Consider the following 17,571-nt stretch of genomic DNA (forward strand, 5'->3'; position numbering starts at 1 on the left):
AATTGCTTAAATAATTGGCTAAACCAAAAAGAAAATGCCTACTAGGAAAAGTATTGAATCTAAATAAAAATTAGTAAGTAAATACAATAACAAAAACATAGGGCAGATCCCTTAGTAACACATATGAGAAGATGTATAAATTTTAGTTTATTTCATTAGTAACTTAATGCTCAAAAAAGCTAATGCACCTTTAAGCTGCCTTAAAGTCTCAGTAATAGTTCCAATCTATGCCAAGTGGTATGGGTAGCATATTTTAAGAGAATAAATGACAAACTGAAGGCCCTGCTGGGAAGAGCAACCAGGACAGTGTGCGGCCCTGAGGTCACAGTTGTTAGAAAAAGTTGAAGTAAATACTGATATTTAATCTGCAGAAAAGAAAACTTAATGGGGACATAAGAGTTCCTAATTTGAAGAAGAGTTCATGGTAGAGGAATAAGATAAGTTGAATAACACAAGGTAACATCAGAAACATTGGCTCTATGTACAGGGAAACAGAGGTCAGCTCAGAATTAGAGCTGTCCCCAAATGGGACACCGTTGTGTTTTTGCAAATTCTCCCACCCTAAGATTTCAAGCAGAGGCTAAACGACCACATCACGGACGTTTTTAGCACAGGGGATTTCTGCACAGAATAGGAGACTGATTTGAATGTTGACCTGTAGAATGCAGACTTAGACTGGTTCACTTATGGCACCTAACTCCAAGATAAATCATGGGCAGGTCATTTATACAGACAGTTTTGGGTACCCAAACAAATCATCCAGACATCTCCCTTCCTGATCACCACGTGACTGCCATTTTCCACCTAGGAAATAATTCTTCTAAGGTAACCGTTGGTGGTAGCTGATAACAGTACTGATAACAGTACTTAACTGCATAAAGTATCATGCATTTAAGAATGTTTACTATGCAGTTTTTAACGCAATAAAAACACTAAATGTAAGTGTAAATACAGGTAGTTATCCATGAACTATATAAAAATGCCCCATACAATAAGAATGTGAACTTCCTGTTCCTTATCACTTCGCTGACATGGACATCTTTATTCTTTAAATTACATAGACTCTGGTCCCTACTTCTTGACACCCCCCCCCCCCAAACCAGGGCCCATTTACATAGGTGTGATGGAAGAAGAAAGAAGTAAAATTGCGAAGAATAAGAAAATCTGGTTCTAGTGACCTGGTCTTAATAACCCAAATTATAAAAACACAAAAATTATCCCACAGAAACAAATATGGTCTTATGTTTCTCTAATGCTATCTTAAGCACACAGTGGGTTCAACAGACTTTTTTGGGATGGCTCAGAACCTAATTACTACATATAAAGTTGTTTCTATGGAGACGCTTTTAAAACAATCAACAATGAACTCAAAACATGTCAGGACTATCTTTATGAAGATCTTAATGTTTTACCAATGTCATTTTCAAAATAAAAAAAAGTAACATCTGGAATACACTGAAGAAAAAAGTAACATCTGAAATCCACTAGAAGAAAAATCCCTTGAGCTGCAGCATTGAAAACAAACCGTGCAAATCCCTGAATGGCAGAAGCTGCAGTACTAACCGCTAACAAAATTTCTTTTAGGCATGGGTAAGCCAACAACACTTTATTAGTCATCAAAAGGAAGAGATCATTTCACAAGTAAGGTATTGGATTATTTCTTGTTACACATAGTTGTCTCAAACGTTACTCACAGCTGAAGAGTAGAGTTCAAACTCTTGCTCAGGAAGGAAAGAATGCCAGCCATCTTCTATCACTTCAAACATGGGCCGGTAAAAGAAAGGGTACATCAGAGTGATAGAGTCCAGGGTAGACAATGCCTAGGGCATAAAAAAGGAAACAAAAGAAAGATAAAGGAACATACTGCAATTTGAAACACTTTCTAACTGCCAAATTGGTATTAAACAAATATGGTCTAATAATGATACACACCCACTATATTTTTCTCACATTGTATTTACCACTAGATACAATTATAGCTTACTGAAGCTAATTTCCATGCTTTTAGCATCTAACAAGGTACCTGGCACATAGCATACACTCAGTTAACACTTGCTGAATGAACAAAAGAACAAAAAAAGTGTGCACGCCTATTCTAGAAGAAAAATTAACTCCTTTGACACCACTTTACAAAGCCTAATATAAAGGTCCAAATATTTCTGGGAATCAGAAAACAAACAGGTTTTGGTTAGAAAGCAACTGAGCCACCCAGGCGCCCACAACCACAATTTTAAATGCAAGTCAGCAGGCACTTTAGCAGGTACTAAGCATTCATATTCTGACTTGTGATCACATACTATGTCACCAGAGACAGGACTTTTCCTTTAAACACATTAATGCTGAAAGAACTGAAAACACTTCAATTCCAAAAGACAGTGGAAACTACATAGAAGCTTCATCAGACTTCCTGCTACATTTTAGAAAACTGAGCAATTGCCAGTTCTTCCAACGGGATTCTATTTGTGGCAGCAGATTATATTAGGGTATATGGATTCTTGATTAGAAAGAATAGCTCAACTGTTTTATATAAGAAATTCACTTATTACTCCCAAGTCACGTCAAGATGTATACGGGAGGTGGGGAAGGAATTGGATACCAGGAAAAGGCAAGAGACCAGGTTCACGATGTATATTTACTATATTGTAAAACAATCAATAGAACATTCACTTCCTGAGGTCAAGGGTTTCTATATATTCAGTTTCTAAAGTACTTTAGGTACTATATACAGCCAATTAAACAACTGATTAGTGTCAGATGTTAATGAAGCTAAATAAATGCAACCAGAAAGTGGGTAACAGGCTTTGCCCTATATTTCCTTTACCGTTATTCTTTACCGTATGCAACTTCACTAACACCCACCAACCAGCTATCTTGTAAGTTATAAAAGGGATAAGAAGAAACATGTAGACTGGTTAGTGAAAATCCAAACCCACAACTGAAAAAAAAAAACCAAAAACATGCTCAAATGAAATGGGTCAGTAGCATTCCCCTGCCCAAACAGCAGGACAGTGTTTCAATTTAACAGTCTAGAAACCACAGTGCGTTTCTTACCCACGTTAACAAATTTGGCCAAATCAACGTTACTACATCACTTCCGAATGACAAGATATGTAGTTCAGCTCATCTTCTCATTTCCCCCAAGTAAAATTTAGCAAAGGCAGAAAGTAAACCAGTTCCATGCCATTTTTCTCAGCACAACAGTTGTTTTATTTCTCTATTCTTGTTTAAAAACCAAACAAGATCCTAATTACAGATTTTTAAACCTTTCTGCCTCCTTTTAATAGTTAAGTCAATAGCATTTGTTTTGGATACAAAGACCAGATTAGTCACTCAAAGACCAAAGGAAAAAAAAAAAATCAATGTATCTATAATTATCTAGAAAATACTATAAACATAAAGTTAATTGCTATAATTTAGTGGCAATGATTTAAAACAACGTAATTTAAAATTTGAGTGTAAACCAAAATAGTTGGTTTGAATGGGGAAGAAAATGGTGTGAGCTCCTCCATTTAAATATTAAATTATCCAAGTAAAATGTCTATTATTTGGAATCTGAGCAGATACTCAATATTGTTGATACAAATATAAAACAAACACACCCTGTCTTAAGCAAACCTGATGTATGGAAAATTCAGACTTACTAAAGACAAACAAAAGACTATAATCATTGGTGATAATTGCTTACTTTTATAAAAGAAATAACTTTTTAGAAAAGCCTTACCATATATACATACAATGGACTATTATTGAGTCTTAGAAGAGAAGGAAATCCTGTCAAATGCTACAAGTGAGGCTGGAGGAATAAGTAACACTAAAAACTGTTATAAATCAATAAAATCCTATTACATTCCTGTAACAATGAATCAGGGTGAGGCTTTTCCTGTCAATTTTCAGTATGTGAGTCACAGAACATGACCAACTATCTACTAAAAAAACATATGAGCTATACTGAGTCAGAATATAAGGTTCTTCCTTATATTTATTTTCATCAGATTTTGTTTCTGAAATATTTACCTCAATGGAACTGGCTATATTCAAACATTCTTCCATTCCAGGAATATCCAACTGAATTATTCGAAAATCTTTACATTTTATGATGATGGTACCCAGTGGTCCCACAAACCTGTAAAAAATTACAAATTATGCTTAGGAACATATATATTTCTATCTTTAAACATATGATTATTTCCATGAAAAGAGAATGTAATTGTAATTACCATCTATATTCAACTTTCTTCTCCCCAATTAGTCTAATTAAGGAAGAGTCAAGACTGTGTTATTAAAATGTGAGCCATAAATTACATTAAATACATATACTTAAAAATTTTCAAATTCATAAAGTAATTCGTACTAGGCCAACTCTTTTAATGAAGATTATTTGGGGCCTTACTTCAAAGAATAGAGAAAAAAAAATCTGTAATTAATGTGTTAAGTGTTCATATAGCATAGGAAAATACTTCATTTCAGATTTTACTTACTTCTAAGCTTGTAGTAGTTGATTTTAAATATAAGTATCTCTTTTTCAGTCTTTAAAAACTATGAACTTACAATATCTATTCTAAATCAATGCCATATCTACTCATAAAAAAGTTTTGTATCAGTAAATTTTGTACAAATGTAATTTTACCTTAATTGGAATTTTTGTCTTCCTTTTATTACTGTTGCTTTGTCTATACTTGCTGACAGCTCTGAGTTTTCTTTTGCTTTGCCACTGGTTGGCTCCTTTCTTTTCCATTAATACTTCTGAGTATTCCCTAAACTAGGAATTCTTAGATTGACCAAATGCTATTCATTTTACTTACATTTTGCCCAGTTTAGAAAGACAACTCCTACAGCTACTCTTCCTGAGCTCCATCTCAATTGTTAAGCATCCCTATGCCTCACATCACTGCATTGTTAATTTGGACAGGCAAACATTATCAGCATGGGTCAAATCCTACTAAAGATAATTCTACCAGACATCCACAACCTATCAACACACTGGAATGTCTCTTATAAAATTTATTCGGAAAACTCACACTCTTGGCACTTCTACTTCTGGCAAAGGTAGAACAACAGGGACCATATTTACCCTCCCACCTGAAACAACCAAAATAACTGGACAAAATATAAGAAAGAACTGTTTTCAAGACACTGGACATCAAGCAACAAAGAACAGAGATCTCTGGGAGATGGGAAACAGGTGAATCTTACAATTACCCCAGTTTATGGTTTTGAGAATTTCCAGGCTACAGGAGGGGGAACCTGGGGGGGGGGCTTATAGTCTGAGGAGAGCATCTATATTAAAAAAGAAAGTTTCATATTAGTGACTTCAGATTCCACTATGCTGAAAAAAGAAGAGCAAGTCAAATTCAAAGCAGAAGAAATTAAATAAAGATCAGAACCAAAATCAATGAAATAGAAAAAAGGAAATTATAGGGAATAATAAAAGCAATGATGATTGCTTGAAAATAATAAAAGCAATAAAGCACTAGCCGAAGTGATCAGGAAAAAAGAAAGTCAGTCTCAATTTACCAATATCAGAAATGAGGGAAATGAGAATCACTACAGATTGTATGGCATTAAAAAAATAAGGAGGGGCGCCTGGGTGGCTCAGTCGGTAAGTGTCTGACTTCGGCTCAGGTCATGATCCCAGGGTCCTGGGATCAAGCCCCGCATTGGGCTCGCTGCTCGGTGGGAAGACTGCTCCTCCCTCTCCCACTCCCCCTGCTTGTGTTCCCTCTCTCACTGTGTCTTTCTGTCAAATAAATAAATAAAATCTTTAAAAAAAAAAAAAAGATAAGGAAATACTACGAATAACTTTATGCCAATAAATTCAACAGGATAAACGATACGGACTAATTCCTCAGAAGACACAAACTCAAGAAGAACATAATTAGTTCTAATAGCTATTAAATAAACTGAAATTTTCATGAAAATCTTCCCCACCAAAAAACCCTCCAGGCCTAGGTGGCTTCACTGATGAATTCCATTAGACATTTAAGGAAAATATACTATCAATTCAAGACAAACCCTTCCAGAAAGCTGAAGAAGAGGCATTTATCAACTCATTCCATGGGGCCAGCATCACCCTAATACAAAAACCAAAGACATGATAAGAAAACTATAGATCAATATCCCTCATGAACCCAGGTGCAAAATTTCTAAACAAAATATTAGCAAATTAAATCCAACAATTTATAAAAAGGATAATATATCATGAACAGTTGGGGTTTATCATTTGAAAATCAAAGCAATTCATCATATTGCCAAACTGAAAAAGTAAAACCATATATATGATCATCACAATAGATACAGAAAAAACATTTGGCAAAATTCAACATCTATTCCTGATCTTAAAAACCAAAAACAAAGAAAACCCCACTCTCAGCAAACCAGGACCAGAAGGAAACATCTTCAACCTGATAACAGCATTTACCAAAAGAAAGCAAAACCAAAACCAACAAAACACACCTACCACTAATCGCAGACTTAATGGTGAAAGACTAAATACTTTTTCACTAATATTAGGAATAACAGAGATGTCCGCTTTCACCCCTTCTATTCATCACTGTACTGACAGTTAATAGGCAGTGCAATGAGTCAAGAATAAATGGCATCCAGATTGGAAAAGAAGAAATAAAACTGTCTCTAGTGGCAGATGACATGATTGCCTATTTAGAAAAGCTAATGAAAAATACAAAAAAACTATTAGAATTAAAAAGTGAGGTTAGTAAGGCTGCTGGATATAAATTCAATACACAAAAATCAATAGTAGTCTATATACTATTGCAACAATTGTTTAAAATACTCAGGACTTGGTTTTTATTCAGGATGGTAAGGCTGATCGATCAGGAGATGACTGTCATTGAAAAGACAGTTTGTGACTCACAGTTCTCAAAGGGGGGGGCACACTATGTCATGCAGGGCCACATGGGGAAGGATCAGGTCAGTCAGGAGGCAGACAGTGCAAGAGGAAAGCATGGGCCAGAATTTTTACTGTGACGTTTCATAGAAAAGAATGGGAAAGGCAGGGTAGGTGAGCTGAGCAAGTTTAGGATTAGATTGTTTGAATAATTTTGTCAGGCTCTGGGTTATACAGGTGATCCCTCGTTGTCTGTACCTGACCCTGGAATAATTTAGGAGAGGAGAAGAGTAGTCCTGACTGCAGAAGCCTGAGGAGAGGAAGCAGATAAGGGTATGGACTTAAGATCGGCTGATGTGCATATCAAAGGTGTGCTTGCAGGCAAGTTTCCCGCTATTTCTAGTAAATAGCCAACCCTGAGAGGGGGCAGTCCCTCTCCAGGTCTGCAAGGCCTGAAGACATCAATGTATCAAAAATACAGAACGTAAAAAACATGACTAATACGAAAGTAATTAGAAATTGAAATTTTAAAAATACCATTTGAAAAGAGCATCCAAAAATGTGTAATAAATGGGGGAAACCTGCAAAAGATGTCTCAGATCTATAAGTGAAAACTGTAACACATTGTTGAAAGAAATTAAAGACCTAAATAAAATGAGTGGAGAGATATACTTTGTTCATGGGACAGAAGATTTAATATTAAGATATCGGATGTCAACTCTCACCAAATTCATTTATCAACAGATTCAACAACACAATTCCAATCAAAATCACACAGGCTTTTTTTTTTTTAGAAATTAACAAGCTGATTCTAAAATTCATATGGAAATGCAAATGACCTTAAGTAGACAGAACATTTTTTTTTTTAAAGATTTTATTTATTTATTTGACAGAGAGAGACACAGGGAGAGAGGGAACACAAGCAGGGGGAGTGGGAGAGGGAGAAGCAGGCTTCCCGCAGAGCAGACAGCCCAATGCGGGGCTCGATCCCAGGACCCTGGAATCATGACCTGAGCCAAAGGCAGTCGCTTAACCGACTGAGCCACCCAGGCGCCCCGACAGAACAACTTTTAATAAGAACAAACCTGCATAGCTAACAGTACATAATTTCAACTTAATATGAAGCTACTGTAGGGGTACCTGGTGGCTCAGTTAGTTAAGTGCCTGACTCTTAATTTCAGCTTAGGTCATGATCTCAGGTTTGTGAAATCGAACCCCAAGTCAGGCTCTGTGCTCAGCAGGGAGTCTGCTTCTCTCCCTCTCCCTCTACCTGCCCCCCCACCACCACCCTGCACTCACATGCTCTCTCTCTTTCTCTAAAATAAATAAACAAATCTTTTTTAAAAAGCTACTGTAATTAAGACTGTGGTAATGTAACAGCATCAAGATAAACAGATCACTGGGACAGAAAAGAGAGTCTAGAAATAGTTCTACTTATATATGGACAAAGGTGCAAAGACAATTCATTGAAGAAGGGGCACAACAATCAGATATCCATATACAATATACACACATATATGTATACCATAAACCATATATAAAAAGTAACTCAAAATGGATCATACACCTGAAGGTAAAACCTAGAGCTATAAAACCCCCGGAAGAAAACATGAGCAAAAATCCTTGTGACCTTGGGTTAGGCAAAGATTTCTGAGATAAGACACCACAACCTCAATCTATAAAAGAACTGATAAACTGGCTTCTTCAAAATTTAAATCATTTGCTCTTTGAAAGATACTGTTAAAGAGAATGAAAAGACAAACCACAGACTGAGAGAAAATATTTGCAAATCTTATTTAATAAAAGACTTGTATCTAGAATATATTTTTTTAAAAAAACGCTCAAAACTCAATAAAGGAAAGGATCTTGGAAGATGGTGGAGTAGGAAGCACCAGGAATCTTTCTCCCCACCTAGACAACAATTTCACTGGCATGATCTGTTTGATGTGATAATTTTGTAACTCTAGAGTCTATTAAGGCTTGCAACTTCCAGGGGGAAGACTTGAATGATAAATTTTGGATAAATTCAGCTCTTAGCAAAATAGCAGCTACATATCCTAACCATGTGATGGGCAGCTATGCACATGTTCCTGGAGCAGCTTACGCACAGCCCAAGTTGGGCAAAGACACTGTCCTCCAAGTATCAGAAAAAAGATCCTGTCTTCCAAATATCAGGGATCTGTGCTCTGATCACTGACTGCTGCTTCTGATCACAGAAGTGTGAAGGCCAGCAGCCATTGTTGTTGCACCTCCCCCACAAGTGATATCCAGGGAATTTAAAGGCCAGTCCCCTTGCCCCTCCCTATCCTCATTTCATTTTTCACTTTTCTCCTTTCAGGGGACAGACATTAAAGACTAGGACATTCAAAACAATTACATATATGAGGAAAATTAGGACTGCAAATGCCCAGGGAAAAGCTCAGAAAAGAGCTATTATATGACCTTAAATTTACACTTCAGGCTGATCCCCGGCATACAGAAAACTTACAACAATAACAACAATAATAATTATTATAATAAGCAAATAACAATTATTAAAAAAAAAAAAAACACCAAAAAACTAAAACAGCAAACCCTGGGGAAGGGGAAGCATCTGATTTCCAGAGTCAGTCACCACATTATTAGATCAAATGTCCAGTGTTCAACAACAACAAATCACAAGGCATACAAACAAACAGGAAAGTATGGGCCATTCAAAGGAAAAAAATACATCAACAGAAACTTTCCCTGAAAAAGACCTGATGGCAGATATACTCAACAATGATTTTAAAACAATGGTCTTAAAGATGCTCAAAGAACTAAAGGAAGATGTGGAGAAAGTCAAGAATGTGATGTGTGAACAGAATGGAAATATCAATAAAGAGAGAAAACCTCAAAAGAAACAAACAAAAAATGCTGGGGCTGAAAAGTGCAATAACTGAAATGAAAAATTCACTAGAGGGATTCAAAGGCAGATGTGAGCAGGCAGAAGAGAGCAGGCAGAAGAAAAATCAGTGAACTTGAAGATAAAATGGAAATTATCGGGTCTGAGGAACAGAAAGAGAAAAGATTGAAAAAAAGTGAATAGAACCTAAGGACCTATAGGATACCAACAACAGAACCAACATACACATTGCAAGAGTCCCAGAAAGAGAAGAAAAAGGGACAGAGAGAATATTTGAAGAAATAATGGTGGAAAAATTCCCCAATTTGATGAAAGACATGAATATAAACATCCAAGAAGCTCAACAAACTCCAGGTAAGATAAACTCAGAGAACCACACCAAAACACATTTTAATCAACCTTTCAAAAGACAAAGAGAAAATCTTGAAAGCAGCAAGAGGGAAGCGAATTGTCACATACAACAAGGAAACCACAATAAAATGATGAACAGATTTCACATCAGAAACTCTGGAGGCCAGAAAACAGTGAGCTGATATATTCAAAGTGCTAAAAGAAAAAGCTGTCCACTAAGAATCCTATATCCAGCAAAAGTGTCCTTCAAAAGTAAGGGAGAAATTAAGACATTCCTAGATAAACAAAAGTTGAGGGACTTATGACCACTAAAGCTGCCCTACAAGAAATGCTCAAGGGAGTTCTACAACGTAAAATGAAAAGACACTAGGCAGTAATTTGAAGCTATGTTAAGAAATAAAGATCTCAATAAAGGTAAATACATGGGTGGTTATAAAAGCTAATATTATTGTAACAATGGTTTGTAACTGTACTTTTTGTTTTCTACATGATTTAACAAATATATTCAAAGAAAGAATATTATTAGTATTAAAGCTATTATCACTGTAACTTGTTTATAACTCCAAATTTTGTTTACTACATAATTTAAGAGACTAATGCATTTACAAGAATTATTAGTTTATGTTTGGGGGCATACAATGTATTAAGATATAATTCTGTGACATTAACAATGAAAAGCAGTAGGGACAGAGCTATAAGGGAGCAAACTTTTTGTATGTTATTGAAGTTAAACTGGTATAAATTCAAATTAGAGTGTTATAACTTTAGGATGTTAAGTGTAATCTCCATGGTAATCACAAAGAAAATAGATATAGGATATACATAAAGGTAAATGAGAAAGGAATTTAAACATTTCACTACAAAAAATCAACTACATACAAAACAGAACATTAAGGGACAAAAAAGCTATAAGGCATAGAGAAAATAAACAGCACAGTAACAGAAGTCCCTCCTTAACAATAATTACTTTAAACGCAAATGGATTAAAAAAACTGTCCAATCAAAAGACAGAGATTGGCAGAATGAATAAAAACATATGATCCAACTATATGCTGTCTTACAAGAGACTCAAGATCCAAAGACACAAATGAGTTAAAAGTGAAAAGATAGGAAAAAAAAAAAAAATTCCATGCAAACAGTAACCAAAAGACAGCAGGTGACGTTATACTAATATCAGACAAAGTAGACTTTAAATCAAAAATGGTTACAAGAGACAAGGAAGGACATTATATACTAATAAAAGATTCAATACAGCAAGCAGATATAACAATTATAGATAATTACACACTTAACTACAGGCAATCAAAATATATGAAGCAAAAACTGACAGAACTGAAAGAAAAAATAGTTCTACAATAATAGTTGGAGACTTTAATACCCCATTCATGATAATGGCTAGAACAATCAGACTGAAGATAATTAAGCAAACACTTAACACAATAAACTAACTAGATATAACAGACATATACACACTAGCTACCCAACAACAGAGTACACATTCTGCTCAAGTGCTCCAGGACAGACTGTATGTTAGGCCACAAATCAAAGTCTCAGTAGATTTAAAAAGATAGCTATCTTACAAAGTATCTTCTCTGAACACAATGGGATGAAGTTAGAAATCTACAACAAAAGGAAAACTGAAAAATTCACAAAATTATGGAAATTAACAATGCACTTTTAAACAACCAAGTGATCAAAGAAAAAATCACATGGTAAATTAGAAAACTGAGAAATGGAAACAAACACATTACAAAACCTATGGGACAGAGGGAAAGCTATACATATACGAAACCAATCGATATATGATGGATCAGTCAAGAATGGGTTACTAGATAATGGTATTAGGAAAACTGGCTTGCTACCTGGAGAAAAACACCTGAAACAAAGGTAGAATCCAAATGAATTAAAGACCTAAAAGTGAAGGGTAAAACTATAAAGCTAATATGGAAGAAAATGTAGAATTCATCCTAGTGATCTTGGGATAAGGAAGGACAAACAATAAAGTAAAAAAGGCACAAACAATAAAGTAAAAAACTGATGAATTCTGAATTAAAATTAAGGCCTTCTGTTCAACAAAGAACACCACAGAAAAGTCAACAAATGGGTGAGAGACTAAGAGAAGACATCTAATGTTTAAGTAAAGAAGTCAAACCTAGAGAGTATACAAGGAACTGGTGCAAATCAATGCTAGAAAGACAACAAAACCCAATTTTTAAAAGTGGGTCAAGAAACTCATAGAAAGGAAAAAAAATTAATTGAATTGCTAATAAGTCTATACAGAGATACTTAGACTCATCAGTAATCAGAGAAATACAAATTAAAATAAAGATATTATTCATAGTCATCAGACTAGCAAAACTTAAAAAAAATAACAAAGGTTGGTAATAACGTGGTGGAAATAGGGACTGTGGTGGGAAGGCCAAAGGGACTAGTCATTTTGGAGAGTTCTTAGCATTACTTGGTGAAGTGAATTAATTTTATGTTATCTGCTTTCCTCCTCGATCCCACACTGGACACAATCTCAGAGAAATTCTTGTATAAGATGATAAGTGGACCCAAACAAGTATGTTTTTCAGTTACGTTGTGATAGCAGGGAGTTGGAAGTTATCTAGAGGGTCAGGTAAGTAAAATGTTGTAGACAATTTGGAATTCTATGCTGCAGTCAGAAGCAGTGAAATGGATGTACACACAGCAGTATAAAGAGTACTGAGTTAATGCTGAGAAACAGAAGAAGATCTGCAACATAATCCTACCGGGGGAAATTAAACTCACACATGATAGTGCTATGTATTTTATAGGGATATACATATATCCAAGGACAAATAGCAACACTTAACATACTTGCCTGCAGGGATTGAGGATAAGGTGGAAAATAGGGGTGAAAATTAGGGCTTGAAGAAGAATAAAATGTAAAAAACCAAGAAAACCTTGCAATGAATCAATCATGAAAATGACCAGTTCTCAACTGAGTAGGATCAACTCAACTTTCTACATCTGGGGTCCATGAAAAGAAAAATGTATAACTGTAAAACTTATGTAAAACCTTGTGTGCTGAAAGATCTAATAAAATTGTATATGCAGTGCACATAACAGCATTCGATGAGCTTGTAAAGCATCACTCAAATAGAAGTTACGACTAGATATGAGAAGGGTTGTCGTCCTCTACGTGATAGAACTGAGAGGTTCAGAGAGGTTAAGTGGCTTGCCCAAGGACACCTGTGCAGGAAGAGGTAGCACTAAAGGAGTCATCCTCAATACTGTGCTTCCTCTCACATCCCATTTACGATTCACTAACAAGGCATGGCAGCTCAGCCTTCGAAATACATCCCAAACCTGACCGCTTCTGAGCTCACTTCTACCGTTTCCACTCTTAAGTCACCGTCGCCTTCTCCCTGAACTACTCAACAGTCTCCTAACGGGGCCTGCTGTTTCCACTGGTGCCCCTCGGCAATCCGTCTTCTGCCAGTGGCCAGAACCAGCTTCTAAAAAGTCTATTGGCTCTTACTTCCTTGCTTTCAACTCTCCAAAGGGCTTCCTTTGAAAACCATCACAATGGCAAATAAAGCCCTACACCACCTGCCCCCTGCTTATCCCTCCGACCAGTTTCTGCTACACCCCTAGCCTCCACCCTTGCTCACTGCCCTCCAGCCACACTGGCCTCTTTGTTCTTCCCAGTACATGCCAGGCCAGTTCCTGTCTTTGCATTGGCTGTTCCCTCTGGCTGGAATGCTCTTTCTTCTGATATTCACCTTGCTAGCTTCCTCTCTTCCTTCAGATGTCATTTATTCATTTATTTTTAAAGTGTTTATTTATTTGACAGAGAGAGTGAACAAGAGAGAGCACAAGCAGAGGGAGAAGCAGGCTCCCCGCCGAGCAGGGGCTCTATCCCAGGACTCTGGGATCATGACCTGAGCCGAAGGCAGACACTTAACCGACTCAGCCACCCAGGCGTCCCGGATGTTATTCATTTAAATGTCACTTGTCTTTTCTGAAATTCCTTCAAAGAACACTGCCTCCTGGCATTCTCTATCCTCCCATCTTCCTCTATTTTCCCTCCTGGCACTTATTACCTGACACTGTTATTTACTTATTTTCCAATTTATTTGAATGTCTATCTCCTCCACTACTACACAAGCTCTTCAACCCTCTTAGTCACCACTGTACCTGCAGAGCCCAGACGGTGCCCAGCACACAGAAGACACATGGAAGGGGCGCCTGGGGGCTCAGTTGGTTAAGCGACTGCCTTCGGCTCAGGTCATGATCCTGGAGTCCCGGGATCGAGTCCCGCATCGGGCTCCCTGCTGAACAGGGAGCCTGCTTCTCCCTCTGACCCTCCCCCCTCTCATGCTCTCTCTATCTCATTCTCTCTCTCAAATAAATAAATAAAATCTTTAAAAAAAAAAAAAAAAGAAAAGAAGAAGACACATGGAAGTATTTCTTGAGAGCAATAATTAAACTCTAATCCGACCACCTAGCTCATGCTCTTTCCATCACATCACACTGCTTCTGGGAAAAAGATAAATGTATATACAGTTTGTCATTTCTCCCCTAACAGATTAAAAGGTCACGTCTTATATATATTTTTTAAGCTCTACCAGGCCTAGCATGTAGTAAATGCTGGGTAAATATGAAATGAAAGCGTGAAAAGCAACCATAAAATAAGAAAAAAAGAAAAGGGAGCTGGTGGTAAGGAGAAACTCTAATTTGTATTCTGTGGCATCACTGATCATTTGGGAGTCAATGCTTCTTATACTCCCTATGTGCCTATCTGCCCAAGTTAGAGGAATTTTGAAAGACATAAAAATTAAGCAAATATAAGTCCTGGCTTCAAGGATCTAACATATGTGTAAATATCAAAATTCAAATTTTAATACATACTTATTAAAGAGGCATAATTAAAGAGTTATAGAATTTCAAGGTGAGGAGAATTACTTCTAGTTGCGGAAATTAACAGAAGAGACTACAAAAGAGGGGGCAGTTAAAATGGTTATACTACATATTGATAAATGAGTAGTAATTGGATGATAGACTATGAACTCCTGAAAGATAAGAACTATATTTTATTCATCTTGGTGTTCTTCATGCCTCACAAAATGCCGAGAACATAACGATATTAAATAAATCTTTAACAAACTTGGGAGGAACAAGGCATTCCAGGCAGAAGGAAGAGCATCAGTAAGATACAGACAGGAGAATGCAGGACATAGTGAGCAAAAATAAAAGAGTGAGGACTGGCTAATAGAAAGGGTTCATGAGGGGCGCCTGGGGGGCTCAGTCAGTTAAGCATCTGCCTTGGGCTCAGGTCATGACCCCAGGGTCCTGGGAAGGAGCCCAGCATCAGCCTCCTTGCTCAGCAGGGAGCCTGCCTCTCCCTTTGCCCCCCCACCCCACTTGTGCTCTCTTTCAAATAAATAAATAAAATCTTAAAAAAAAAAAAAAAAGGGTTCATGAAAGAACTAAGGTGGGAAAAGTAAGTTAGGGCCAGACATGGGAGTACCACAAATGACAGAGTAGAAGGTTTATATTCTGCAGGCCAGGAGAGACCACTGAAAACTTTTACACGGGAGAAGGTGATCCGAGGAGTCTAGTAGGAGTCCTCTGCTTGAAAAAATAAATAAATCTGTCAACAATTTGTCCATACCGTTTTCAATTCTATCACTGGAAATTACCATCTTTTAAGGCATAACCTCTCTAGGAATCTACTTAATATCCAAATTCTCCTGAGAGATAATAAAAAAAGCTGTTGTCATTCATTTATACTTTAGTGTAAACTGGATAATCAATTCACCTTCTCCTAGCTAGAGTTAAGTACACAGAACCATTGGGAAAATAAGAATTTTGACTGCAGACAGAAGTATAACTTTTTGACTCTGAGACACCACCGCATTGGAAAGACAGAGTCTGGGGTGCAAACAAACAAAAAAGAGATTAACTAATTAATACCTTTACTTAAGAGCCAATTCTGTTTTTTTTTTTTTTCCAAAAGCAGAACTTAGTAAGGATAAATAAAAGATATTATAATCTCCCATAGTAGGAAGTATTCAATTGATGACAAGGAAGGTGAGAAATATGATAAACTAACCATTTTTGAAGGAAAAAAAAAAAAGGTTTTGTGGAATTTAGACACTACATACTAAGTTCTTTGAGTTTTCCTCAAAAGAGGCAAGTAAAGACTTTACCTAAATCACATTCAACCACTTCATGGAACTGTGGCGGACAGTTAATAATCCAAGGAATATGATGCTGCAAGAAGAAATATTTTTTTAAAAAGGTTAAAAATCCACCCAAATGATGTTATGTACCAAAAGTGATCATCAAGCTGATAATAACAACCATATGATAACCCTGGGAATTCCATTCAGATGTCATGGAAATCAGGCATCTCATTGGGATGGTTTTCTGCTTTCTAAAATTCATATCCTCAATCTAGGCCGGGGAACGCTCGTTTTGCTGGCGGGTTAGGCGATGGGGCGCAAGGAAAACACTGGGACGCGTGGCCGCAGACGTCCACCAGGTTCCCTACGTAAAGCGGGTAGAATAGGCACTCACCGCTTGTCGATGGCGTCGATGTTTGAATGGAGGAGCCACAGCTCCTCCGTGTTGTCCTGCCGGGAAGACAGGATCAGGTGGTGACCAGTCAGACACAAGGTCCCTTCGACGGCGGGATAGAAAGGCCGGTGGAGCACCACATTGTCCACCCGTGGGGTCTTAATCAGCTCCGCAAACTCCATGTTCCCCCGCGGCCGGAGCCACGGGACTGCGGAGGCCCGGAGGTCCGAGGCGGTCACACCGCCGCAGGGCTGGGGAGGAGAATGACCCGGCTCCCGGCCGACCGGAGGGGCGGGGACGAGGCGGGGAGGCCGGGCCCCGCCCCAGGCTCGGGTGGGCGCGGCGAGGCCTGCGGTCACAATCACTGGCCGCGGGAAGAGGAGGGCTGGGGCTGGGCCAGGCCCGGGCGTCCCTCTCGCACTCCCGGTGCCCCCAGGCCCAGGTCTCGGGCGAAGAGAACGCTCCGCGACAGGCCCAGCAGCCGCCGCCGCCACCTGGGGACCCGGCCTCTGCTGGGCAGGCTGAACCGAGAAAGAGGAGGCCGCTTTGGGGCCAGTTTCCAGCACCGAGCTGCTAGGGACTCCTGGCGGAAGTAGCTGCTGGGAGCCGGAGCCTAGGGTAACTCCGGGCGGAAGCGGTGGAGCTCGAAACTCGGAAGACAGGGAAGTCAGAGCCGGAAGGCAGTCCCCTCCCCAAGAGGGTGCTTCCGGAAACACAGACCTCCAAGATTTGTGTTCCTACCAGGAAAAGGCTCTTTACGTTCATGTCCACCGCCGTACCTCCCATTCCTCCAAATATTCCATATCAGAAAAGGCCGGGGAAGATGGAGCGACGAGAAGAGGTCCTTGTCTGCCTCCCTGCACTTGAGTAGTAATCCCTCCTCCAAGGGCTCTTCATAACGTGGAGCTGTCGTTAATTGTGATGATTTTCGTCCATTCGCCGT

The 17,571-nt window shown here is 38.2% G+C and overlaps 1 protein-coding gene across 1 annotated transcript in view; it reads right to left on the reverse strand.

The window, feature by feature from the left end:
* MTMR9 (myotubularin related protein 9) overlaps positions 1–17,221 on the reverse strand; it is a 54,590-nt gene extending 37,369 nt beyond the window's left edge. The window contains exons 1-3 of the mRNA XM_036092449.2: positions 16,629–17,221; positions 4,015–4,123; positions 1,695–1,820 (exon numbers count right to left, since the gene is read on the reverse strand). Of these exons, the coding sequence (XP_035948342.1) occupies positions 1,695–1,820; positions 4,015–4,123; positions 16,629–16,810 (417 nt within the window). The 5' untranslated portion in view covers positions 16,811–17,221. The remainder of the gene's footprint in view (positions 1–1,694; positions 1,821–4,014; positions 4,124–16,628) is intronic.
* Between the last annotated feature and the right edge of the window lie 350 nt (positions 17,222–17,571).

Source organism: Halichoerus grypus, chromosome 3 (assembly GCF_964656455.1).
Source record: "Halichoerus grypus chromosome 3, mHalGry1.hap1.1, whole genome shotgun sequence".
NCBI lineage: Eukaryota > Metazoa > Chordata > Mammalia > Carnivora > Phocidae > Halichoerus > Halichoerus grypus.